The sequence below is a fragment of the Muscardinus avellanarius genome, assembly GCF_963383645.1.
Source record: "Muscardinus avellanarius genome assembly, chromosome: 18".
NCBI lineage: Eukaryota > Metazoa > Chordata > Mammalia > Rodentia > Gliridae > Muscardinus > Muscardinus avellanarius.
The window spans coordinates 8,237,498-8,264,793 of NC_137804.1; the positions used below are offsets into that span (position 1 = coordinate 8,237,498).

Consider the following 27,296-nt stretch of genomic DNA (forward strand, 5'->3'; position numbering starts at 1 on the left):
CAGCTACTTTGTGAGGCCCTCTGCAACTCAGTGAGACCTGTTTCAAAATAAAGAATAAAAAACAGGACTGGAAGTGTAGCTTGGAGGTAGAATGCCCTGGGTTCCATCCCCAGTACCACAAACAAACAAACAAAAAACGGGGCTGAGGGTGTAGCTTGGAGGTAGAATGCACCTGGGTTCAATCCCCAGTACCAAAAAAAAAAAAAAAAAAAAAAGAATTTGGAAAGTTTAGCTGGTTTGTGATGTTCTTAGGCACGCACCTGTCCCCTATCGCCAGTAACTATGGTTCCATAAGCATCTTTTTTTTTTTTTTTTTTTTTGTGGTACTGGGAGTGGAACCCAGAGGCTTTCTATCTCCGGGCTATACTCCCATACCTATTTTTTACTTTTATTTTTATTTATTTATTATTATTATTTTTACGGGTCTGGGGATGGAACCCAGGAGCATTTGACCTCCGAGCTACACCCCCTGCCCTGATTTTTATTCTTTATTTTGAAACCGGTCTCACTAAGTTGCAGAGAGCCTCACTAAGAAGCTGAGCTGTCTGCGAACCGCGATCCTCTGGTCTCAGCCTCCCAAATGCTGGGATTATAAGCGTGCACCACCATGCCCGGCCCTATTTTTTATTTTTTTTTGGAAACAGGGTCTCACTAAGTTGCTGAGAGCCTCACTAAGTAGCTGAGGCTGGGTTCAAAACTGTGCGATCCTCCTGTCTCAGCCTCCCAAGCGCGGGGATTACAAGCATGCGCCACCACGCCCGGCAACAGAATAGGACACTATTTTTTTTTTTTTTTTTTTTTTTGGCAGGACTAGGGTAGGGATGGAACCCATGGGCATTCTACCTCCAAGCTGCACCCCCAACCTTTTTTTTATTTTTTATTTTGAAACAAGGTCTCACTGAGTTGTACAGGGCCTTGCTAAGTAGCTGAGGCTGGCTGTGAACCCAGATCCTCCTGTCTCAGCCTCCCAAATGCTGGGATGACAAGCGTGCGCCACCACACCTGGTGATCCATAAGCACCTTAATGAGACAAATTATCAGCAGACATTCCTTTACTAGATGTTGCCAAGTGCTTCCTGAAATGGCTGCATCAGCAACACTCTGGCCAGATAGAGGTCAGTTCAATTCTTCACATTCTCATTAGGGATCAGCATTATCAGAAATTTTTTTTTGGGGGGGGGGAAATGGGGTGTGAAATGAGGAAGGGCTAAATAAGTGATGTGTGCGTGTATACCTCTACCATCTTAAGATGGATGACTGCAATGCACCAATTAAAAAAAAGAAAAGAAAAGAAAATTTCCTTTTGTAGTCTGAGGGCTGGGCTTTAATTTGCATTCTGCTAATGGCAATGCTGAGCAGTCCTGAGGGAGGGATGGCTCTGGCTGGGAGGCACAAGATTCTGTAGTGACAGGCCAGGCAGTTCTGAGAGCCGTCCACCTGATTTCACGCTGGAGCGGTCAGCTCTAGGGAAGCTTTGTGGAGAAGCCCAGGGCGCCCAGATCTCCTGCGGCCCATCCTGCGAACTTGCTGGAAGGCCGCCTGACTCTTTCACCTCTGTGGCAGCCCTTAGATCTGCAGGGACTCTCAGGACCCTGGCCTGTCTCCAAGTGGAAAGGGACTGACCCAGGGCCGCATAGTGCCTCTGGCTGAGTCCTGCCTCAGTCCAGACCCCACACAGTATCGGCCCCACAGCTGGTGCACACACCCCTTCCCGCCACAGGCGGCCACTGAGTACCTCGGCATCGTACTTTTCGTTGATGGCAGGCTCCGTTGTGACCAGCTTCATCCTGCTGGCAAACCGCAGGGAAGACAACTAAAAGGTAGAACAGGCAGGGTCAGAGGGCATTCCCACCAGCAGACCCCACAGGCTGGCCTGCCCCTCCTGGCTCTTCACTGTGTCAACCTTGCCTGGGGGGAGACTGGTCAGAGGGCGCCTAGGAGGCTGGGGATGCAGGGCAGTGTGGCAGAGGCTCTGGGTTCCATCCCCAGTACCACACACACAAAAAAAAAAAATTTTTTTTTTTTTTTTTTTTGCCCGTCTGAAGATGGAACCCAGGGGCATTCAACCTTTGAGCTACACCCCCTGTCCTATTTTTTATTCTTTATTTTCAAGGCCAGCCTCAGTGACTTAGTGAGTTCCTTGGCAATTTAGCAAGACCCTGTTTCAAAATAAAAAATGAAGCCAATTGTGGTACCACACACCTGTAACCTTAGTACGTGGGAGGCTAAGACAGGTTCGAGGACAGCCTTAGTGACTTAGTAAGACCCTGTTTACAAAAAAAAAAAAAAAAAAAGGCCAGGCGTGGTGACGCACACTTGTAATCTCAGCATTTGGGAGGCTGAGACAGGGGGATCTCAGTTTGTGGACAGTCTCAGCTACTTAGTGAGGCCCTTTGCAACTCAGTGAGACACTATTTCAAAATAAAAAATTGGGCCGGGGGTGCAGCTCAGAGGAAGAATGCCCCTGGGTTCCATTCCTAGTACTGTAAAAAAGAAAGAAAGAAAGAAAGAAAGAAAGAAAGAAAGAAAGAAAGAAAGAAAGAAAGGAAGAAAAATAAGCAGGTTCTCACTAGGTTGCTGGAGATCTCACTACTTGCTGAGGCTTTCCTTGAACCTGAAATCCTCCTCTCTCAGACTCCCAAATCCTGGGAGTACAGGTATGTGTTCCCATGCCAGGGCTTGGCAGACACCTTTCTTTTTCTTTTTTTTTTTTTTCCTGCAGGACCCACGGGGCATTCTATCTCGGAGCTACACCCCCAGCCCTGTTGTTTATTCTTTATTTTGAAACCAAGTCTCACTGAGTTGCAAAGGGCCTCACTAAGTAGCTGAGGCTGGCCACAAACCACGATCCTCCTGTCTCAACCTCCTGAATGCTGGGATCACAAGTGTGCGCCACCTCGCCCGGCTGCTGACGCCTTTGTTAACCAAGCAGCCAGGAAGCCTGTTTCTTGGGGCTCCTTTTGAGGCTCTGCTATGCTTTGTTAGGAGATGAGAACAAGAGACCTCGGGAGCCTTCCTTGGGGGACGTAGGCGGCTGGCGTCAGCGGGAGCTCCGCACTCCATCCCCAGGGCACTGGGTGTGTAGGAGAAGCTTCCCCCCCCCCCGGGGCACTAGCCAGTCCCTAAGCACACAGTGGGGGTGCCCTGCAGGTGTGTGTCACCCCACAGCATCCCTGGAAATGACCTGTTTCAGCTAAGTGATTCTCCAGGTGTCTGAAGTCTCCCGTAAGCAGCCACACTTGAGAGGTAAACTACTGACAGCTTTGCTACCCTGCCTTGTTTAAGGCGGGGGGTGCTTCAGAAGGAAGGAGCCACAGCCTGGGGCCGGCCGTGTAGAGGCCCTGTGTCACTCGAGGGGCCCTTGCTGCTGCCTCTGGTCCCATGAGCATCTCCCTCCCAGGCCACCTGCATCCTGCCATGGGGCTCATCTTCCTGACTCACACAGATGGCCAGAGCCTCCCTTACTCATGCCTAAGATGGCTCCAACCACCTGCAGCCAGGGCCCAGCATGGCCACCGGGCCTCCTCTCCATCCTGAGCGCACCCTGCAGCAGCCAGAGGTCCCTGGCATGGGTCCCACCTGCAGTCTCACCATTAGCTCTGCCAGGAACCTCTGCTCACCCCACCAGTCCCTACCCCGCCATTCGACCCATATCCCCCACTCCAGCTTCGGGAACGTCTCCTCCTTCTCCCTGGCCACCTCTGAAAGCCACCAGCACCTGTGCCTCTGAGGGCTGTGGCTTCTCTGCTTCCTGGGTGGGGAACTCAAGCCCACCCAAGCCATGTGGGACTTACCTGATCTCTACAGAGCAGCTCCCTGCCCACTCGGTGCCCGGGGCAGGTGCTTACTATCTGCTCATACCAGCCTTAGCGCCATGGGCAGAGCCACGGGTGCTCTCACAGTCTCAACATGTGCGATTGAGAGCGAGTGATCCAGTCCTCAGAGTCCCCACTTGCTGGCGCAGCACCACAGGAGGCAGGCTGCGGACCCCAAAGCCACTTTGGGTCCGCTCCTTGCCTGGTCCTCCTGCAGGCCGGCCCCTCCCCGCTCCCTCCTCCATGAAGCACATGCGGGGTCTGCACCCTGGCGGGCCACCCTCAGCCACCCATCCTTGGCAAGCCTGGTGCGGGGGCGCGGCTGGCCAGGCTGCCCTCCGCCTGGCCCCAGTTAGAAGGACTGATGGAGCCCACTGGGCCACGCAGCCTCTTTACCCACCGTCTCTTCTAACTGGGAGGCTTCCCCATAGATGTTTGTCACCAGCACCATGTTGCAGTTTCCCCCTGCAGAAAGAAAGCAGGACACGGAAGGGCCACCAGTCATGTGGGGCTCCTGCCAAGAGACTCCTCAGGGCTCTGGCATGCACTGAATGTGTGTGTCCCCACAAAATCCATGTGCTGCAGTCCTAAATCCCGAAGGCTCACCTCCAGAAGCCCCGGCTGGTGGCCCTGGGAGCTAAAGGGGTCTGTGGCCGCCATGTGAGGACGTGGCCACAGAGGCCATCTGCTAGTCGGGAAGACAGCCCTCGTGGGTTGTGAACCTGCTGGCCCTGGATTGTGGCCTTCCACCCCCCAGGTCCGTGAGAAGATCACCAGCTGTTGAAGCTCATCTGTGCTGTCTCAGCAGCCCTAGCTGACTAAGCAGGGACAGAGGGCCACGCGAGCCTGTGTGAGGCTGGGAGGCAGGGGAGGGGGAGAGGCTGCCATGTGTATCTGAGAAGAGCCGGGGAGCAGGGGCCAGAGAGACTGTGGAGTCACCCCACCAACAGACACCAGCATCGGGGCCTCAGACCCAGCACAGAGGCCTGGGGACACTGTGACAGGACACAGTCCCCACTCTGTCAAGGCTACAAGGGTAAGGGAGGCTGGATGGGAAGACTCCAGGCCATGAAGATTCTGCCTGCTGATGTAGGGACAGGGAAAGAGTCGTTCCTTGCAGGGGTGACGGCTTAAGCTCAGGTTCTGATCTGAGGAGGGACCAGCATGCGTCCCAGACACAGAGAACTTGATTCTGCCTCTTGAGCTGTGTTGAGGTTGCTGTGAAATGGCTGGGGGAGCCTTTGGCCCTGGGGTTCCGTGGTTCTACGACCTGGGCAGAGGTCGTAGGCGGGCCCACTACACCCTCACCTAAGGAGTCCTTCAGGGCGTGAGTGAGCTTGCACTGGCGGAAAGGGATGTGGCCCCGCTTCTGGTCCACCAGGGCAATTATGGCCTGCTCCAGGAAGGACAGCGACTTGTTGATGAAGGTGGCCTCCTTCAGGACTCGGCCCTCAGACTACAGACCAAAGCACAGTTCTGGAGGAAACGGAATGAGGAGGTGGCCCCGCTGGGAGTGGCCACCCTCCAGGCTTGAGTGAGGCTACAGTGTGCTGGAGCCTGCTTCCAGGATGGGGTCTGCCCTCAGTGTCCTGGGGCTGTGTTTCATCTCGGGGCACCAATGGTACTACTACAACTCATGGAAACACTTGAGAGAACACACACGTGAAGGTTCATTACGTGACTACTCACATGAACACTCAGAGATGCACGCTGATATAAATGTATTCTGGGGATACCTGTACAGACCCCTGAGCCAGTCACCCTGTGGGCTGTCACCCGCCACACATGCCAGGGAGTGCTCAGCTGAATGTCCCTGCACTAACATACTCATTTTTTTTTTTTTTTTTTTTGCAGGTCTGGGGATGGAACCCAGGGGCATTTGACCTCTGAGCTACACCCCCTTCCCTATTTTTTTTTTTTTGGTGGTACTGGGGGTGGAACCCAAAGGCTTTCTACCTCCAGGCTATAATCCCAGACCTATTTTATGTTTTTTTATTTGGAAACAGGTCTCACTAAGTTGCTAAGATCCTCACTAAGTAGCTGAGGCTGGCTTCAAACCCGTGCAATCCTCCTGTCTCAGCCTCCCAAGTGCGGGGATTACAAGGGTGTGCCACCACGCCCAGCCCCTGCCCTATATTTTATTCTTCATTTAAAACAGGGTCTCACTAAGTTGCAGAGGCCCTCACTAAGTAGCTGAGGCTGTCCGCAAACCTCGATCCTCCGGTCTCAGCCTCCCAAATGCTGGGATTACAAACATGCGCCACCACGCCCAACTAACACACTCATCTTTACCTGAAGTGACACACACGTGCAGAGAGGCACGAGAGCACTCATGTTCACAGAGAGACGTTCTGGGAGCACTGAGCAATCACCCAGCACTCACAGAGAGCCCGGCACCTGGCTAGGAACTTAGGGGGCGTCCTTTCATTCAATGTTTAGGAAAATCCTGTGGCACAGGAACTGTCCGTTTCACCTGGGGTTCTACTTTGTGCTGACTTTGTCCCTCCAGCAAGCTCACAGGCTCCATCCACCTCACCCCGCTCAGGACTGTGCTTCCAAACACGCAGTCCCTGTGTACAGGCGCCCTGCAGGCAGGACCACTCCCTGAGAAGGGACCACCTGCCCTCACTTACCCCAGACTTCCCCAGCCTCTCTGAGCCGGCCAGATCCACCAGGTTGATTTTGGAAGTAATGTACTTTTCTTCCGATAGGGTCCGGGAGTGGGCCTAGGAAATGTCCAAGCAGAGGTCAGACTGTCACAGGGAAGAGCTTCTGACCAGGCGTCCCTGCCACTGTCCTGCCCAGGCCACGAGGAGCTGGCGCCTACCTCCACGTAGATGGTGAAAATACAGTGCGACCTGGACGAGCTTTTGTTCATCGTGTGGGAGGCTATGATCCTGTTGGTCTCTCCCTGAAGAGGGAAGGAAATATGTACATTTTGAAAATTTAAAATAACAAGACAAATAGGTCATTTTTCAATGGCAGCAACAGTTACACGAGTGACTTCATATTACTGCCATCAGAGGGGCCTTCTAGGAGACTTCTTCTGTAGGCCGGTGGGAGGGAGACAGTGAACCGGGCACCGTGGGCACCTGTCATCCCAGTACTCGGGAGGCTGAGACAGGAGGATCTCAGGTTTGAGGACAGCTTCAGCAACTTAGCCAGACCCTCGGCAACTTAGTGAGATCCTCTTTCTTTTGTGGTACTGGGGATGGAATCCAGAGGCTTCCTACCTCCAGGCTATACTCCCAGACCTATTTTTTATATTTTATTTGGAAACAGGGTCTCATTAAGTTGCTGAGATCCTCATTAAGTGGCTAACGCTGGCTTCAAACCTGCGTGATCCTCCTGTCTCAGCCTCCCAAATACTGGGATTACAAGCATGCACTACCATGCCCTGCTTGAGAACTCTTTAAAAAAAAATAGGCTGGGCATGGTGGCATATGCTTGTAATCCGAGTGCTTGGGAGGCTGAGACCCTGTTTCAAAATAAAGTATAAAATAGGTCTGGGAATGCCGGGCGTGGTGGCGCATGCTTGTAATCCCTGCACTTGGGAGTCAGAGACAGGAGGATCGCACAGTTTCAAAGCCAGCTGCGCTGACTTAAGAGACCCTGTTTCCAAATAAAAATATAAAAATAGGTCTGGGAGTGTAACCCGGATGTAGAAGGGTTTCCAGGAGCCCCAGTACTACCAAAAAAAAAAAAAAAAAAAGAAAAGAAAAGTCTGGGAATATAGCCCAGAGGTAGAAAAGACCCTTGGTTCCACCCCCAGTACCACCAATAAATAAATAAATAAATAAATAATAAAATTAAATTAAATTAAAAAAGTAAAGGTCTGGAAGCCGGGCGTGGTGGCACACGCTTGTAATCCCCGCGCTTGGGAGGCTGAGACAGGAGGATTGCACAGGTTCGAAGCCAGCCTCAGCTACTTAGTGAGGCTCTCAGCAACTTAGTGAGACCCTGTTTCCAAATAAAGTATAAATAGGTCTGGGAGTATAGCCTGGAGGTAGAAAGCCTCTGGGTTCCACCCCCAGGACCACCAGAAAAAAAAAAAAAAAGCAAAGGTCTAGAGGTATAGCTTGGATGTAGTATGCTCCTGGGTTCAGTCCCCACTACAGAAAAGAAAGAACAAAAGAAAGGAGAAAGAAAGAGACAGAGACAGGGACAGGGAGAAGCTGAGATGCTGGCACATATCTGTAATGCCAGAACTTAGGAGGCTGAGATAGAAGAATCACAGGTTCAAAACCAGCCACAGTAAGTAGTGACACTCTCAGCAACCTAGCAAGACACTGTTTCAAAACAAAATTAAAGAACCGGGCAGGTGTGATGGCGCACACTTGTAATCCCAGTTGTTGAGAGGCTAAGAGAGAAGTATCACAGGTTCAAAGCCAGCCTCGACAATTTAGCAAGGCTCTCAGCAATCTAGTGAGACTCTGTTTCCAAATAAGATATAAAAAATCAGAGCCAGGCATGGTGGCACATGCTTGTAATCCCAATACTTGGGAGATTGAGACAGGAGGATAGCAGGTTCTCATCCAGCCTCAGCTATTTAGTGAGGCCCTCTGCAACTCAGTGAGACCCTGTTTCAAATTAAAGAATAAAAAATAGGGCTGGGGGTGTAGCTCAGAGGTCAAATGTCTCTGGGTTCCATCTCTAGACCCACACACAAAAAAAAATAGATAAAATGGTAGAAAAAATGGAAAAGGGCTGGGCGTGGTGGCCCATGCTTGTAATCCCAGCATTCGGGAAGCTGAGACCTGGAGGATCGCGGTTCGTGGACAGCCTCAGCTACTTAGTGAGGCCCTCTGCAACTCAGTGAGACCCGGTTTCAAAATAAAGAATAAAAAATAGGGCAGGGGTGTAGCTTGGAGGTCAAATGAGCCTGGGTTCCATCCCCAGACCCGAAAAAAAATAAAATAAAATAAAATAAAAATAAAATAAAATAAAATAAAATGGAAAAGGGGCGAGAGGCATGGAGGTAGGTGAGAGAGCGGTCTCATATTAGATAAGAAGATAAGCAAGAGAGTGAAAAAGATACCATTGAAGAGATAATGGCTGAAAAAATTCCCCAAAATGGTGAAAATGAGCAATCCTGAGGTTTAAGAGTCCAATAAGTTCCTAACATGACACATAAAAGAAGTCTTCACATAGTCACATTCATAGTGAGGCTGCATTAAACAAAACCCTACGCTCTTTAAAAGACACCACACACAAAAGCCACTTTTCTGGTGGTCACAGAGCCCACGCCCAGCTCCGCTTCCTCGAGAGCAGGACTGGCAGGGCCTCAGCGTGGTGTTGTAGATCCGACACGGCCTCCACGAAGCCCCGGCGCCTCCAGCTGCCCATGCCCTCTTCTCTAGCCCTCTCTCCGGGATGGTGGTCCAGTAGGCACTTCTCAGAAACGGGAAGACTTAGTGAGGCAGAAGGAGACTCTCCTGGGCGGGCGAGCCCTTCGCCCTCCACAGACTTCTTTTATGTGTCATATTAGGAACTTATTGGACCTCTTAAACCTCAGGATTGCTAATTTTACCACAGACATTCTGCTGTGGACCTTGAAGTGAGGTGCTGTGTGAGGCCCAGGGCAGCCCCAGCTGACAATGGGATCTCAGTTCCAGAACCACATGGAGCTGAATGCTGCCCACCACTGTGTGTGTGGCAGGACCCAAAGCTATAGAAGCAGAGCCCGGCCCGCTCCTCCACTGCAGCCTCCCTGACCCGGCCTTTGCAACCCAGCATGGGAGCCCACACATCTAATCCTCGTACCTAGGAGGCTGAGCGAAAAGGACTGGGGTTCAAGACCAGCCACAGCAGTGCAGCAAGACTCTTAGCAATCTAGCGAGACCGTGTTTCCAAACAAAAAATTAAGCCGGGCTTGGTGGCGCATGCTTGTAATCCCCGTGCTTGGGAGGCAGAGACAGGAGGATCGCGCAGGTTCGAAGCCAGCCGCACGTGCTGGCTTAGGAGACCCTGTTTCCAAATAAAAATGTAAAAATAGGTCTGGGAGTGTAGTCTGTAGGTAGAAGGGCTTCCAGGAACCCCAGTACCACCAAAAAAAAAAAAAAAAAAAAAAAAAAAAAAAATTAAAAGGGCTAGGGAGCTGGGCGTGGTGGTACATGTTGCAGGGGATAGGTTGGGGGGAAAGGTGTGTGGTGTGAAATAATCCCCCCCCACCACCATTCACACAGAGACAAACAGAAAAACCCTGGATTCTTGTCCTAAGCTAAGAATAAGTATTCATCGCTTGGACAGCTGCTGCAGATTTATTAAAAGATAGAAATATAGAGATAGTCACAGCCCTGTGCCGGAGCAGACACAGGGGGGCAATTCGAACGAAAATGCCAACAAATTCCAGTTTCCTGAATTTTTATATTGTCTAAGTCCAGCAGGTCCCTTTGATTTTTGGAGATCATGTTACACCTTATCGCCAGCCCCGGCTCTGCTTCTGTTATCTCTCCAGCTGGGTTTATGGCCTGAAAGGGGGAGACATCTCTGTCTCCAAACACAGGCCCAGATTTATGGCCTGAAAGGGGGAGACATCTCTGTCTCCAAATACAGGCCCAGATTTATGGCCTGAGAGGGGGAGACATCTCTATCTTCAAACACAGGCTTTTACATTTCGTCTTTTCCCCCACAATGTGTTAAATTGTTCTTAGGAATGCAAGGACATGTTGGCTAACCCTGTCTTTCTTAGTAAAGACGATATGTTTCAAGGTTGGACATCTTTCCCAGGACTGATACATTAATACTTTTTTTAACTCTCTTCCCAATACCAGTACATTACACACTTGTAATCCCAGCATTTGGGAGGCTGAGACCAGAGGATAACAGTTTGCGGACAGCCTCAGCTACTTAGTGAGGCCCTCTGCAACTTAGTGAGACCCTGTTTCAAAAATAAAAAATAAAAAATAGGGCAGGGGGTATAGCTTGGAGATCCGACACCGTCTCCACGAAGCCCCAGGCACCTTCAGTGGCCCATGCCCTCTTCTCTAGCCCTCTCTTCTGGATGGTGGTCCAGTAGCCACCATAGGTCTGCAGAATGCCCCTGGGTTCCATCCCCAGATCCAGAAAAATAAATAAATAATAAAAATTAAAAAACAAAAGGGGTAGGAATGTAGCACAGAGGTAGAATGTCCCTGGGTTAAATTCCCAGTACCAGTGGGTGTGGTGGCACATGCCTATAATCCCAGTACTTCAGAGGCTGAGACAGGAGGATTGTTAGCAATTTAGTGAGCCTTAGCAATTTAGTGAGACTCTGTTTAAAAGGTCTAGGAGAGCTGGGCCTGGTGGCACATGCTTGTAATCCCCGTGCTTGGGAGGCTGAGACAGGAGGATCGCACAGGTTCGAAGCCAGCCTCAGCTACTTAGTGAGGCTCTCAGCAACTTAATGAGACCCTGTTTCCAAATAAAATATAAAAAAGGTCTAGGAGTATAGCCCGGATGTAGAAAGCCTCTGGGTTCCACCCCTAGTACCACCAAAAATAAATAAATAAATAAATAAATAAATAAATAAAGTGAAATAAAAGGTCTGGGAGTATAGAGCAGAGATAGAATGCTCTTGGGTTCAATCCCCAATATGAGAAAAAAAAAAAAAAAAAAAAAACAAAGGGACTGGGCCTTGCCGTGCCAGGACTGTGGCCATCCACTCTGTGCACCAGAACTCGGTGTGAACAGTGGACCTAACCTGCCCACGCGCCAGGCTTTTTTTGGAACCAACTTGGTTCAAGGCCTCCCAATAGCTTTCCAAAAACTTCTACTTTTTTAATTTTTAAATTTTTTTTATTTTCAGTACTGGGGATGGAACCCAGGGGCATTCTTCAGACCTATTTTTTTGTCTTTTATTTTTGAAACTGGGTCTCTCTGAGTTGTGAAGGGCCTCACTAAGTAGCTGAGACTGTCTGTGTCTCTACCTCCCGAATGCTGGGATACAAGCGTGTGCCACCACGTCCGCTTCCAGAAGCTTCTTTATACTACATGGTAGTCCAGGGTTTTTCACTAAACTTTTCTGCCCTTCATGTGCAAAGATTTGAGCTAGATCTGCTGTCCCTCTACACCTACCCCGTTCCCTTACTTCCTTTACACAGGTATTTCCCAAGTTGGAGTCTTACACATTTAATCCCATCTTTTTTTTTTTGTTTGTTTTTGTTTTTTTTTGTGGTACTGGGGGTGGAACCCAGGGGCTTTTCTACCTCCAGGCTACACTCCCAGACCTATTTTATGTTTTATTTGGAAACAGGGTCTCACTAAGTTGCTGAGAGCCTCACTCAGTAGCTGAGGCTGGCTTCGAACCTGTGCGATTCTCCTGTCTCAGCCTCCCAAGAACTGGGATTACAAGTGTGTGCCACCATGCCCAGCTAATTTAATCCCATCTTGACATCTGTTTCTTAGAGGATACAGCCAACATACATTTTTTTTTTTTTTTTTTTGGTACTGGAAGTTAAACCCAGGAGCCTTCTACCTTTGAGCTACATTCTCAGCCCTATTTTATTTTTTGTTTGAAACAGGGTCTCACTAGCCCACTTACTGGTATTACAGGCACATGACACCATCCCTGGCTTTGTTCAGATTTTTTTTTTTTTTTCATTCTGGGGATGGAACCCAGGGACCTCTACCTCTGGGCTACATCTCTGACCTATTTTATATTTTATTTCGTTTTATTTATTTATTTATTTATTTATTTATTTATTTATTGTATTTGGAAACAGGGTCTCACTAAGTTGCTGAAAGCCTCACTAAGTAGCTGAGGCTGGCTTCGAATCCGTGCAATCCTCCCGTCTCAGCCTCCCAAGCGCGGGGATTACAAGCGTGCACCACCACGCCCGGCCTATATTTTATTTTGAAAAAGGGTCTTACCAAGTTGTTGAGGGCCTCACTAAGTAGTTGAGGCTGGCTTCGAACCTGTGCGATTGAGCCTGTGCGATCTTCCTGTCTCAACCTCCCAACTACTGGGATTACAAGTGTGCGCCACCACGCCTGGCCTTGTTCACATTTTTTTAGTTCTATCCGAACTTGCTAAATGACCAGACACAAATGTTCATTCTGATCATTAATGTAAGCAAAAACCTAAGAAAGGAGAGGAGAGGGAGGAGGGGGAAAGGGAGAGAGCCCTTGACTTGACCATCTCACCTCAAAAAGGAGGCTGAAGGCGTCCTCCTCCTGGCTGGTGAGGTGGACTGACAAGCCCTTAATGAAGACCCCCTGAGGGTTTTCCACAATAGTCATTGGTGTGACCGAGGGTCCAACGTAGGGCAGGGTGGAGAGCAGGTCAAACAGGCTCTCGTTATAGATTTCCAAGTAGGACACACGCACGGTGACGGCTTGAGTGGGGCGCGCCTCAATCATCCTGAAGACCTGGAGGAGACTGGGCGTCACCAGGGCGTCGCCTCGGGGCGCAGCCCGAGGGCGAGGTGGGCCTGCCACCAGAAGCGCGCGGCCCAGCCAGCCAGCTGGTGGCCATCACCACCGGTCACTGCTGCCAGTCACCCGGTGCCATTAGGCACGACGTCCCAAGAAACAGAAGGCCGTGAGGTGAAGCCGCTCTGTGGGTCTCACCACATACATGTCTCCCATTTTTTTGTTTTTGTGGTTCTGGGGATAGAACCTAGGGACTTTCTACCACCGGGCTACTCCCAGACCTATTTTATATTTTATTTGAAAACAGTATTTCACTACTAGAACTACTAGAAAACTGAAGTTGTGTGTGCCACTTACATGAAATTTCCATTAGGTGGCACCAAACTACATTATTGAAGTTTAGGACTTAAAGTCTTAAACTTCAATAATGTAGTCTGAGCTGCTGAAGATTGGACAATGAAATATTAAGGATGTTGCTTCAAAAACTGGAGCTTGATGTTTATATACTAGAAGATATCTATACTTTTTTTGTGTTGTGGTACTGGGGATTGAACCCAGGGGTATTCTACCTCTAAGCTACACCCCTAGCCGTAGATTTTATCCTTCCTTCCTTCCTTCCTTCCTTCCTTCCTTCCTTCCTTCCTTCATTTCTTGCGGTACTGGGGATGGACCCGGGGCATTCTACACTGCCAGTCCTGTTTTTTATTCTTTATTTTGAAACAGGGACTCACTGAGTTGCAAAGGGCCTAAGTAGTAACTGAAGCTGTCTGTGAACTGCGATCCTCCTGTCTCAGCCTCCCAAGTGTGCACCACCATGCCCGGGTTATTTTTTATTTATTTTTATTTATTTATTTTTTGGTGGTACTGGGAATGGAACCCAGGGGCCTTCTGCCTCTGGGGTACACTTCCAGACCTATTTTATTTTTTATTTGGAAACAGGGTCTCTTAAACCAGCTGAGGCTGGCTTTGAACCTGCGCGATCCTCCTGTCTCAGCCTCCCAAGCGCGGGGATTACAAGCGTGCGCCACCACGCCTGGCTCTATTTTTTATTTTGAAACAGGGTCTTACTAAGTTGTGGAGGGGCCTCACTAAGTAGTTGAGGCTGGCGGTGAACTTACAATCCTCCTGTCTCAGTCTCCCAACTACTGGGATTAGAAGTGTGCACCACTACAACAGCTAAGATCTCGCAATTTCTTATAGGACAACCTGTCCTACACAAAGTATAAACTGGGCATGGTGGCACACACTTGTGATCCCAGCACTTGGGAGGCCGAGACAGGAGGATCGTGGTTCATGGCCAGCCTCAGCTACTTCTTGAGGCCTCCCACAACTTAGTGAGACCCTGTTTCAAATAAAGAATAAAAAGGCCGAGTGTGGTGGTGCACGCTTGTAATCCTAGCATTTGGGAGGCTGAGACAGGAGGATCGCATTCGAGGACAGCCTCAGCTATTTAGTGAGGCCCTTTGTAACTCTCTGAGACCCTGTTTCAAAATAAAGAACGAAGCCAGGCGTGATGGCGCACGCTTGTAATCCCCGCGCTTGGGAGGCTGAGACAGGAGGATCGCGCAGGTTCGAAGCCAGCCTCAGCTACTTAGTGAGGCTTTCGGCAACTTAGTGAGACCCTGTTTCCAAATAAAATATAAAAAAGGTCTGGGAGTATAGCCCGGAGGTAGAAAGCCTCTGGGTTCCACCCCTAGTACCACCAAAAAATAACTAAATAAATAAACAAACAAAATAAAGAATGAAAAACAGAGCTGGGGTGTAGTTTGGAGGTAGAATGCCTCTGGGTTTCATCCCCAGTACTGCAAATAAATAAATAAATAAATAAATAAATAAATAAATAAATAAAATAGGGTTGAGGGTGTAGCTTAGAGGTAGAATGTCCCTGGGTTCCATCCCCAGTACTACAAGGAAAGAAAGAGAGGAAGAAAAGAAAGAAAAAAAAGAAAGGACAAAAGAAAGAAAGAAAGAAAGAAAGAAAGAAAGAAAGAAAGAAAGAAAAGAAATTGCAAGATCTTATAGGAAAAAGCCTTCTACCTCTTCTCCCTAGCCAGAGGGTCTTCCCAGGACCCAGGCTAGCAGTCCCCAAAGGGGCCTGTCTCCAGCCACACTTCCCAGAGGAAGCTGGCACGTCCTGGAAGCTCAGGTCCCACCCTCCCTGTTGCTCTTGCTCTTTCGGGGGCTGTGGGGTGAGCAGGCTGATGAGGAAGCTCTGCAAGCACCACATTACACCCATTAACCTCAGGAAGGAGGGTGGGTAGGACTCCAATCCTGAACCACAGGCTCACAGACCCCGCGAGCCCAGGGCGCTGTGCAGGCTGCTCCCTCTTTCACGAGGACAAAAACTTGGTGTGGGTGCAGGTCAGAGTCTGAAGCCTGAGCGCCGTCCTGAAGCCCAGTCCCTCGGTCATGTGTTTTCCTTCTGTGGCACTGGTGCCCACGCTGGCTGCAGTCCTCAGTGAGCTGGATCCCATTGCCTCTGGTAGCTGGTCTGGGGTGGGTGGCACCCCCTCCCCGGGCCCACACTCTACCTGCTGCAGGGCACGAGGGAGGATCCCCCGGTGCTGGTAATTCTCAGTTGCCCCCGTCATGGTGTATGTCTTTCCCGCTCCCGTCTGCCCATAACACATGATGGTTCCTGCAAACATTTCAAAACACGTCCGTGACATCCAGGAAAGAGCTCTAGGGACAGCTCTCCCACTGCAGCGTGCCTTGGCGTGAAGGCCAGTGGAAGCAGCCAAGGGCGTCAGGAAGTCCACCGTGGAGGAGGGAGGGTGAGCAAGGGCACAGGGACGCCATCGGACAGAGTGCTGGCATCTGCCCTGGATCTGTGCTCTGCGTGGTGCAATACCGTTCCCTGCACCAAGATGTGACCTGGTCCTACCGCTTCTCAGACGGGGTCTCAGGGAACTGAGGGGCTGGAGCTCTTCCTGAAGAGATGAGGATGCCAGCCTTCTCTCACGAGAGCATGAACTACCTGAGTCTCAGGGCTGGCAAGAGCCATCAACTCGCACATCGAGGCAACAAGGCTTCTAAAATCTCCAGGAAAAAGCCTGGTGCGGTGGCGAATACTTGTGATCCCAGAGCTTGGGAGGCTGAGACAGGAGGATTGCATAGGTTCGAAGCCAGTCTTGGCTACTTACTGAGGCTCTCAGCAATTCAGTGAGACCCTGTTTCCAACTAAAGAATAAAAAATAGGGCTGGGGGTGTAGCTCAGAGGTAGAATGCCCTGGGTTCCATTCCCAGTACTGCAATAAATAAATAAGCAAGTCAGGCATGGTGACACATGCTTGTAATCTCAGCATTTGGGAGGCTGAGACCGGAGGATCATGGTTTGCAGACAGTCTCAGCTACTTAGTAATGCCCTCTGCAACCCAGTGAGACCCTGTTTCAAAGTAAAGAATAAAAAATAGGGCAGGGGGTGTAGCTCAGAGGTCAAATGCTCCTGGGTTCCATCCCCAGACCCACAAAAATAAATAAATATATAAGTAAATAAATTTTAAAAATAGGGCTTGAAGCCGGGCGTGGTGGCGCATGCCTGTAATCCCTGCGCTTGGGAGGCTGAGACAGGAGGATCGCACAGGTTCGAAGGCAGCCTCAGCTACTTAGTGAGGCTAACAGCAACTTTGTGAGACTCTGTTTCCAAATAAAATATTAAAAAGGGCTGGGAGTATAACCCAGAGGTGGAAAGCCCCTGGGTTCCACCCCCAGTACCATAAAAAAAAAATAGGTCTGGAGGTAGCTTGGAGTTAGAATGCTCCTGGGTTCCATCCCCAGTACCGTGTGCGCAGACAGACACACACACACACACACACACACACACACACACACACACACACACACTAATGAATGGCTGGAGGTAGCTTGGAGTTAGAATGCTCCTGGGTTCCATCCCCAGTACCGTGTGTGCAGACACACACACACACACACACTAATGAATAAAGGTCTCTAGGAAGAAGCTGGGTATGGTGGTGTACACCTGTAATCTCAATACTTGGGAGGCTGAGACAGGAGGAACACAGGTTCAAGTCCATTTTCAGCTACTTAGTGAGGCCTTATGCAACTTAGTGAGATCCTGTTTCAAAATAAAGAACAAAAAAATAGGGCTGGGGGTGTATCTTGGAGTTAGAATGCCTCTGGCTTCCATCCTCGGTACAGCCAAAAAAAAAAAAAAAAAAAAAAAAATCTCAGGAAGAGATGGAATGAGAAGGGTATTTCCTGTCAATGGCGAGAATTCTTTGTAGATGGCAAATTCCCATGGAACCAAAAGGCCATGTCAGCCATGTCACTTGCAGAGATGGAACACCATGACTGCCCTCCTCTCAGCACCCCAGGCTCAGTCACCTGGGGCCTGTACTTCCTCTTGGCTTCAGCCAGACCCGGTCCCAAAGGCTGCACTGGGTGGGTGTTCATGCAGCAGACCTGCCAGGGCCGCACGGGACGGCGGTGATTGTGTGCGTTATCTCGCACAGGCTCTAGTTCCTGGGACTAGAGGCAGCCTTTACACAAGGGGCTCTAATTCTGCATGTGAGCTGATCCAGAAACCACGTCTGATAGCCCACCCACCGCAAATGAGCAGGAAGCAGCACTGCAGCTGCAACCTGCAGCCCACGCCTAGTTCCACCGCACAAGTGCCCAAGCTCAGCCTCTCTGCGCCGAGTTCCTCAGTCTCTCCCTTCTCAGGGCCCCCCCTCCCAAGGCTGCCACGAGGACATCTTCAGGTGAGTGGGGATCACAGCTGTGTGTCATGTGCAGAACATACCACAATGTCCAGGCATCCACACTCAGTGGATTTTGGTTTTCTTTGTGGTACCTGGGACATTCTATCTCCAAGATACACCTCCAGCTTTTCTTATTTTGAAACAGGGTCTCACTATATACTGGCTTCGAACCTGCAATATTCCTGTTTCAGCTTTCCAAGTACTGGGATTACAGGTGTGTGCCACTATGCCTGGCCGCACTCGAGAGATTTTTATATAGCAAGGCTAAGACTTACAAAACTGGGAATAAGGGTGTAACTCACTGGTAGAGTACATGCTTGGCATTCACAAGGCCCTGGCTCAGTCCTGAGCATGTACACACATACACATACAAAAGAAAACCGTGACTTTCAAAATTTACTTTTTTGTGTATAGTACTAGGGATTAAATGCAGGGGCATTCTACCTCCAATGTACATTCCCAGCCCTATTTTATTTTTTATTTGGAAACTAGATCTTACTCAGATGCTAGTGCTGGCTTTGAACCTGCGATCCTCCTGTCATAGTCTCCTGAGTACTGAGATTACAAAGCATGTGCCATCACTTCCAGCTATTATTATTATTATTATTATTATTATTATTATTATTATTATTTGCAGTACTGGGAACAGAAGCCAGAGACATTCTATGTCTGAGCTATACCCCCAGCCCTATTTTTTAAATTTTTAATTAATTAATTAATTTACGGGTCTGGGGATGGAACCCAGGGCATATGACCTCCGAGCTACACCCCCTGCCCTATTTTTTATTCTTTATTTTGAAACAGGGTCTCACTGAGTTGAAGAGGGCCTCACTAAGTAGTTGAGGCTGTCCACGAACCGTGATCCTCTGGTCTCAGCCTCCCGAATGCTGGGATTGCAAGTGTGCACCACCACGCCGAGCTCTATTTTTTTTTTTTTATTTTTGAAACAGAGTCTCACTGAGTTGCAAAGGGACTCACTAAGTAACTGAAGCTGTTTGCGAACTGTGATCCTCCTGTCTCAGCCTCCTGAATGCTGATGGATTCCAAGCGTGTGCCACCACGCCCGGCATTTATTTATTTATTTATTTATTTATTTATTTATTTATTTATTTATTTTTGTGGTACTGGGGTTCCTGGAAGCCCTTCTACCTCCGGGCTACACTCCCAGACCTATTTTTACATTTTTATTTGGAAACAGGGTCTCCTAAGCCAGCGCGCGCGGCTGGCTTCGAACCTGCGCGATCCTCCTGTCTCTGCCTCCCAAGCGCGGGGATGACAAGCGTGCGCCACCACGCCCGGCTTTTAATTTTTGTTTTAAAAAAGGATCTTGCTAGGTTGCTGGGAGTCTCGCCACGTTGCTGAGGCTGTTCTCAAACCTGCATTTCTCCTGTTTCAGTCTCCCAAGTACTGGGATTATAGGCATATGATACCACATCCAGCTATTTATTTTGTGTGTGTGTGTGTGTGTGTGTGTGTGTGTGTTTTGCTGGGGATTGAACCCAGGGACAACATCCCTCCGAGCTACACTTTCAGCCCTATTTTTTTGTTCTTTATTTTATTTATTTTATTAATTAATTTATTTATTTTTTGGTGGTACTGGGATTCCTGGAAGCCCTTCTACCTCCGGGCTACACTCTGACCTATTTTTTTACATTTTTATTTGGAAACAGGGTCTCCTAAGTCAGTGTGCGCGGCTGGCTTCGAACCTGTGCGATCCTCCTGTCTCTGCCTCCCAAGCGCGGGGATGACAAGCGTGCGCCACCACGCCCGGCCTGTTCTTTATTTTAAAGCAGGGTCTAAGTTGTGGAGGGCCTCACAATGTAGCTGAGGCTGGCTGTTAACCTACAATCCTCCAGTTTCAGCCTCAGGTTTGTAATCAATCCTGGAATTACACCACACCCAGCCTAAAGATGTATCTTCAAAACTAATTTTTTTTTTGTGGTATTGTGGGTGGTACCCAGTGGCATTCTATTTGAGTTACACCCCACCATTTTTTAATTTGAAACAGAGTTTCACTAAGTTACACTAAATACGAGGTTGCCACGAACCTGTTATCCTTCTGTCTCAGCTTCCCAAGTACTGGGATCACCAAACTCAGCTCCAAAACTAATTTTTGAGAACTCTGCGGCAGGTAAGAGTTGGACCTCTGTAACCTATAAAAAGCCAGGGTCTTCTGGTCGTCCCATGAAGGCAGGGTCCTGGGACAGTGGACGGAGACAAGCCCACCATGCCAACAGGAAATAGTGAGTTTTCACCATTAAGACATGGAGACAAATAAGCATACAAATGTTAGGAAGGGGGGTTATATTTTATTTTATTCATCATAAGACACTTGTACCTGTTCCTCTAGGAGGGGCGCTTCAGGTCCTTAGGAAAGTAAGGCAGCAATCAATTAACCAAATTACCATTATAGCCATCGAGAGCCTGAGAAACGACATCCTTCGCCACAGTCTCGTACACCAAGTCCTGCGAGGCGTCGTGGAGAACTCCGTCCAGCTTGAACGACCAGTCTGTCTGCTGGTTATTGACAATTCCTTTCCGGATGTCTTTTTTAAAGTGAATATCAATGCTCTAGGTAAGACAGAGAGACGGACAGACAGACAATGTGTTAGGAAACTGGTACAAAAAAAAAAATCACTGATAGCCAGGGCCTGACCTGGAGAAAATAGGAAGTATTGAACATAACAGCATTCTACCCTTGAGCAACACACCCAGATGATCTTATTTCGTTATTTATTTTTGCAGTACTGGGGATGGAACCCAGGGGCATTTTACTTCTGAGCTATAGTCCCATTCCTAGCTAAGGCTGTCCACAAACTGTGATCCTCCTTCCTGTCTCAGCCTCCCAAATGGTGGGATTACAAGCGTACGCCACCACACCCAGAAAATTTTGAGAGTGAACAAATGTAAAGTTGCAACAGTAAAATTATTAAATGCAATTAAGCCGGGAGTGGTGGTGCAAGCTTGTAATCCCTGTGCTTGGGAGGCTGAGACAGGAGGATTGTGCAGGTTCAAAGCCAGCCTCAGCTGACTTAAGAGACCCTGTTTCCAAATAAAATATAAAAATAGATCTGGGAGTGTAGCCTGGAGGTAGAAGGCCCCTGGGTTCCATCCCCAGTACCACCAAAAAAAAAAAAAAAAATGCAATTAAGAGTTGGGTGTGGATTGCAGGTTTAAAGACAGCCTCAGCAATTTAGGGAGAGTGTTAGTAACCTAGCAAGATGCTGTTTCAAACCAATACAATAAAAAAAGGGCTGGGGGATGGCTTGGAGGTAGAATGCCACAGTGTCCAACCACCAATACCACCTAAAAACCAAAACAAACAAAACAAAGGCAACCAAAAGCCCGGCGTGGTGGCACAGGCTTATAATCCCAGCATTTGGAGGCTGAGACAGGAGGATCCCAGGTTCTTGGCCAGCCTCAGCTACTTAGTGAGGCCCTCTGCAACTCAGTGAAATCTTGTTTCAAAATAAAGAATAAAAAATAGGGCTGGGGGTGTAGCTTGAAGAATGCATTGTAGAATGCCTCTGGGTTCAATCCCCAGTACCGCAAAAAAAAAAAAAAAAAAAAGGCAACTAAAGATGGGGCGTCATGAACCTTCTCATTAACAGCACTGTGAGGGCGTGGCCTGCACCTGATGGACTCAGCGCCCATCTGAACCTCACCAGCCCTGTCTTGGTCCTTCAGTGACTGTCTGGAAATGGAGTTGTGCTGTAGGGAGGTAGGACGGAGGAGGGGTGAAGGCAAACACCGTACTTACTTTGTTATCATCTCCATATTTGATCATTTCATGAGCAAAGTCATCAGTGGGCTTGACCCGGACGTACGCATGAACCTTTTTCCTAGAACCCATTCTAGCTGAAGAGAACAAGGAGATTTTCAGTATCACCATCGAGTGACAACTAGAACGGAGAGGGGACTCCGGAGAGGAACAGACACGGGCGACATGCAGTCCATTTCCTGCCCTCTGATGGCCAGCCTTCCTTTTGCTTCACGGGCACACCTAGCAGCACCCTCCTCTACACACATCAGACCACTGGGTCGGAAACAGATGCCCGGGGAGTACACTTACCCTAGTCTGTACCCCACCCGTCCTCCCTCCCTCCACTGAGTGCAACACCACAGCCGGCTCCTCTGCCTTTCCTAAAGGCTAATTGGTATTCTCACCAATTTCTTTCAGGTAGCCACATACACCCTCATTTATAATGGTCTTCCATTATAAATAAAGATCTTCCTTTATTTATACTACAAAATAAAGGTCTTCCCTCATTTATACTATCAGAAAGAATTGCCATATGTACAAGTAGAGCAAATTGTTAAACACTGATGTGGCTTTGTGGAATAGGGTGGAAGCTTAGACGCTATACAGAGGCAGATTCATGCAAGCGGCTTTTCTGCTGTGTGGCGCTGTCCCATGATGGACAGTGCTTCTCAAGGTAGGGGCCAAAAGCACCATAAAAGTCAAGATACTAACTAGCAGAGGAGCCACAAAAGGAGCTGTTGCACGAGTGAAGGGTCAACTGGTTCCTAAGATCCTGCTGAGGCTGGCCTCGAATCTCTGATGCTCCTCCTCAGCCACCATGCCCAGAGTGGAATTATATTAACTACCATCGAGTGGCACTTAATGTACTTAAATTTTCGCAGTTTAAGTCCTGAGAGGTGCTGCTCTTCCCTTCTGCTGTCAAATCAGGGAAGCAAACACTCACTTGCACATCTCCCACTGCAGAGCCTGTGCACACTTCTACCTTCCCCAAGCACGTTTCCTCGCCACCATGGGACACATCCTGATCCTTAGAAAATTAATCTGGGCCGGGCGTGGTGGCGCGCGCTTGTAATCCCCGCGCTTGGGAGGTGGAGACAGGAGGATCGCGCAGGTTCGAAGCCAGCCTTCGCTGGCTTAAGAGATCCTGTTTCCAAATAAAATATAAAATAGGTCTGGGAGTGTAGCCCGGAGGTAGAAGGCCCCTGGGTTCCATCCCCAGCACCACCAAAAAAAAAAAAAAATAATAATAATAATCTGGCATATACTGGGGTTAGCAAAGAGAACGATTTAAATCGTAACATTTTTGTCTGCAAAGTTGAGCTCTAGGAATAAAATACCACAAACGGTTCTAAACCTAACCCAACTGAGGAAACGGAAGTGACAATCTCATCTCCAACTTCACTTTGATCTACACCACTGGGACGCTGGGAGTAGAAGATACTGTTTTCATTTCTTTGTGGTCCTGGGGATTGAAACCAGGGAGTATTCTACCTGTGAGCTATGCCCCCTGCTCTATTTTATTTTTTATTTGAAAATGGGAGGGTCTTACTAAGTTGCTGAGGGTCTTGCTAAATTGGTAAGGCTAGCTTTAAACTCATGATCCTCCTGTCTTGGCCTCCCAAGTACTGGGATTTACAGGCCTATGGCACCACACACCTGGCTAGGATTTTTTTTTTTTTCTTCTGATACTGGGGATGGAACCCAAGGGCATTCTACCTCCAAGCTACACCCCTGGCCTTATTTTTTATTCCCTATTATTATATTATTATTATTATTATTATTATTATTATTATTATTATTATTTTGGTGGTACTGGGGGTGAAACTCAGGGGCTTTCTACCTCCGGGCTATACTCCCAGACCTATTTTATACTTTATTTTGAAACAGGGTCTCACTAAGTTGCTGAGAGCCTCACTCAGTAGCTGAGGCTGGCTTCGAACCTGTGCGATCCTCCTGTCTCAGTCTCCCAAGCACGGGGATTACAAGCGTGCGCCACCATGCCCGGCTTATTCCTTATTTTTGAAACAGGGTCTCACTGAGTTGTGGAAGGCCTCACTAAGTAGCTCAGGCTGTCCAAGAATCCGCTTGTCTCAGCCTCCCAAGTACTGGGGTTAAGGAAATATGTTTTGACACAAACAGCTATAAACAGTTTCTAAAACTCTGGGAACTACTCTCCACACAAGACTCAAGGGCCCATCCTCTTGCCTAGGGAAGTTCAGACACCATCCAGAGTCCCTCTGCCAGGGACCATAACACAGCAGCAGTGCTCTGGAGCAGGTGCCAGGCCTCTCTCCCAGAATCTCCTGCCTACCAACAAACAGCACGAGGGTAGCACACACCAGCGCAAAGCATCTCCTGCACCCTGCTCCTTCTCTGCCCCAGCTGCCATCACACACATGCACATGCAATCCACCAGCCGTCCACTTCCCCAGGCCTCCCAGGAGCCACAGCCATCTGCAACAAGCCTGCCAATGACCTATACCCTGCTGGTGGGCCTGCGCCTGGCGGCCCCTCAAGGCCCAGGCACTCGGAGACCCCATGCCATGATGTACTTACTGAGAGACTGCTTGTTACTGTCCTTACGCCGCTTCATTTGTGCAGGTCTCAGTTCCCCGCTTAGTGTATGAGCTGCTTGCGGGCAAGGGCTGTGCCTTCTCTTTTTTGAGTCCCCCCACAATACGCCCAGCACAATCAGGTGCTCAAGGAAGGGTGGTGGATGGTGGCGGTCATGGCTGGAGGTCAGAGGGGAGCTGGATCTCCACATGTGGGTCCATCTTCAGTCACTACTGAGAAAGTCCCAGGCGCTGTAGTCACTCCCCTCCCACACCAACCAGGGCCCACAGCCCTTCCTTTTGTTTTATTTTGTGGTACTAGGGATGAACTATTCTATCTCCAAGCTAAACCTCCAGTCCTATTTTTTATTCTTTATTAAAATATTTTTTTGGGTCCTGGGGATGGAACCCAGGGGCATTCTACCTCCAAGCTACACCCCCAGCCCTATTTTTTATTCTTTATTTTGAAACAGAGTCTCACTGAGTTGCAAAGTAGTTGAGGCTGACCCTAACCACGATCCTCCTGTCTCAGCCTCCCAAATGCTGGGATTACAAGCGTGCGCCAAATGCCCAGCTCCACAAAGCCCTTCAGAGAAAACTCTGGGTTGCTAGGTACAAGAAGTCCTTACTATCCCATCTTATTATAGTGTCCTTTCCCCTCAGGGCCTTGGGGGAACACCCCTCTCTTTTGGGCGTCATCCTTAGATATTTCTGGTGTAATAAAGCAAGTCTGCATGGCCACCAGGAGACCTCACCAGCTTCTCATTTGTTTAGGTTTTTACTTGTTTTTCTTTTTGCTTGTGTTATTTGGGGGTTGAGTCCAGGGCATTCTACCCCCAGGCTACACCCCCAGCCGATTTTATTATTATTATTATTATTATTATTATTATTATTATTATTACTATGATTTTGGTGGTACTGGGGTTCCTGGAAACCCTTCTACCTCCAGGCTACACTCCCAGACCCATTTTTTTGGGGGGGTCTGGGGATGGAACCCAGGGGCATTTGACCTCTGAGCTACATTCCCTGCCCAATTTTTTATTCTTTATTTTGAAAGCGGGTCTCACTGAGTTGCAGAGGGCCTAAGTAGCTGAGGCTGTCCGCAAACTGTGATCCTCCAGGTCTCAGCCTCCCGAATGCTGGGTTTACAAGTGTACGCCACCACGCCTGGCTTCCCAGACCCATTTTTATACATTTTTTAAAATTTGGAAACAGGGTCTCTTAAGCCAGCGAGGCTGGCTTCGAACCTGAGCAATCCTCCTGTCTCCGCCTCCAAAGCGCAGGGATTACAAGTGTGCGCCACCAAGCCCAGCTCTATTTTATTTTTTATTTAGGAGCAGGGTCTTACTAAGTTGTGGAGGACCTCACTAAGTAGCTAAGGTTGGCTGGGAACATGAACCTTAGCTGTCCTGTCTCAGCCTCCATGTATTGGGATTACAAGTTTGCACCACCATGCCAGGGGTGTGTGTGTGTGTTTTGTGGGTCTGGGGATGGAACCCAGGGGCATTCTACCTCAGAGCTACACCTCCTGCCCTATTTTTTTTTTCTTCTTTATTTTGCAACAGGGCCTCACTACGTAGCTGAGGCTGTCCGGGAACGGTGATCATCTGGTCTCAGCCTCCCGAATGCTGGGATTACAAGCCTGAGCCACCATGCCCGGCTGTGTGTGTGTGTGTGTGTGTGTGGTACTGGGGGTGGAACCCGGAGGCTTTCTACCTCCAGGCTATAGTCCCAGAACTTTTATATATTTTTTGGAAACAGGGTCTCACTGAGTTGCTGAGAGCCTAAGTATCTGTGGCTGGCTTCGAACCTGTGCAATCCTCGTGTCTCAGCCTCCCAAGTGTGGGGATTACAAGTGTGTGCCACCACGCCCGGCTTATGTGTTTGTGTTTTTGAAACAGGATCTCCCTAGGTTGCTGAGACTGACTTTGAACATGCAATCCTCCTGCCTCAGCCTCCCAAGTGCTGGAATTCCCGTATTCGACACAACCATTTTTTCACTTAATTAATGGCGAGAAGGAGCAGAATAGACACCAAGCACCCCCGAAAGCTTGACAAGAGGCCAGTGGGGCATCTGCTGAGACGGTGGGCACCAGACACTTCCTATCTTCCGGCACTCTTTGCCAAACCAGAGGCAGAGCAGCATCTAACCCTAAAAATTGTGTATAACCACTCTTGGCTTTGGGCTGGACACAAGACCGTCATCCAGGCAAAACTAGCCTTTCTCCTTTTCTTCACCCAACGGATCGGGAGCCCTGTGTGGAATGTGCGCGGCAGTGGGCCTTGGGCGCATTCCAATCCCTCTCTGTAGCGCTTTCCTTATCTGTGAGGCGCGGGCCTCGGACTGAAGCCCCTTCCAGTTTGACACGCGGTGAGTGCAGCAGAGTTCAGACGACCTCTGGCACTTCGAGGGCGACGTGGGACTTTCGCGGAGCTAGGAAACACTACTTCCAAAGACCCGAGCGGAGGTCAGGCTGACAGGGGTCACGCGGCGCCGATCCTCCTCGGCCGGGGCTTCACTAGGCAGTTAGGCCCGGAGCTCTGAGACCAGGGCCCAGCCCCACCCCCGCGGCCGGGCACAAGGCCACCGGGACCCCCCGGCTCCCCAAACCCACCGGCGCGCCGACCCCGCTTACCACTCCCGAGGCGGCGGCGCTCCCTCAGCGCGATCGCCGCAACCGCAGCGCCCCAAGTTCTGCACGCCACCCGGACGCCCCAGGCTCTGCTGCCGTTGTGTACACAGTCGCCATGGCAACCGGTCGCGGACCGGGATTCAGGAAGTATCGCGGGGTGGTGGCGGAAATGAAGTGCGCGATCCTCCGTGGAGGACTCGGGTAAGGTCAGGACGCAATCGGGAAGACGGGAGATGCGGCCGATGAGCCTAGAAAAGACGACAGCAGCGACGCGCGCCCAGTCGGATCCCGGGTGGCGGGGACTCCAGGGCGGCGCGCCCCCGGACGCGGGGCGGCAGGACTTCCGGCGCGCCCCCGGAAGCTGGCGGCAGGACTTCCGGCGCGCGCAGCTCCCGACGACGGCGGCCGCGCGGGCCCGCGCACCCCGCCCCGCCCCGCCCCGGCTGCTGCGGCGCCGGCCG

General features: G+C 49.7%; 1 protein-coding gene across 4 annotated transcripts in view; it reads right to left on the bottom strand.

The window, feature by feature from the left end:
• The window catches only part of KIF9 (kinesin family member 9), a gene marked incomplete at both ends in the record, with an annotated part of 37,284 nt that extends 13,041 nt beyond the window's left edge, over positions 1–24,243 (bottom strand). For 2 of the 4 annotated variants that reach the window (XM_080715661.1, XM_080715660.1), the window contains 8 exons: positions 1,736–1,813; positions 4,216–4,280; positions 5,124–5,271; positions 6,449–6,541; positions 6,643–6,726; positions 15,698–15,804; positions 20,293–20,458; positions 21,648–21,740. In XM_080715661.1, the coding sequence (XP_080571787.1) occupies positions 1,736–1,813; positions 4,216–4,280; positions 5,124–5,271; positions 6,449–6,541; positions 6,643–6,726; positions 15,698–15,804; positions 20,293–20,458; positions 21,648–21,740 (834 nt within the window). Of the gene's footprint in view, positions 1–1,735; positions 1,814–4,215; positions 4,281–5,123; positions 5,272–6,448; positions 6,542–6,642; positions 6,727–12,938; positions 13,164–15,697; positions 15,805–20,292; positions 20,459–21,647; positions 21,746–24,206 lie in introns of those variants that run through there. The other 2 variants (XM_080715658.1, XM_080715659.1) reach the window with 2 other exon arrangements.
• Positions 24,244–27,296: the final 3,053 nt, after the last annotated feature.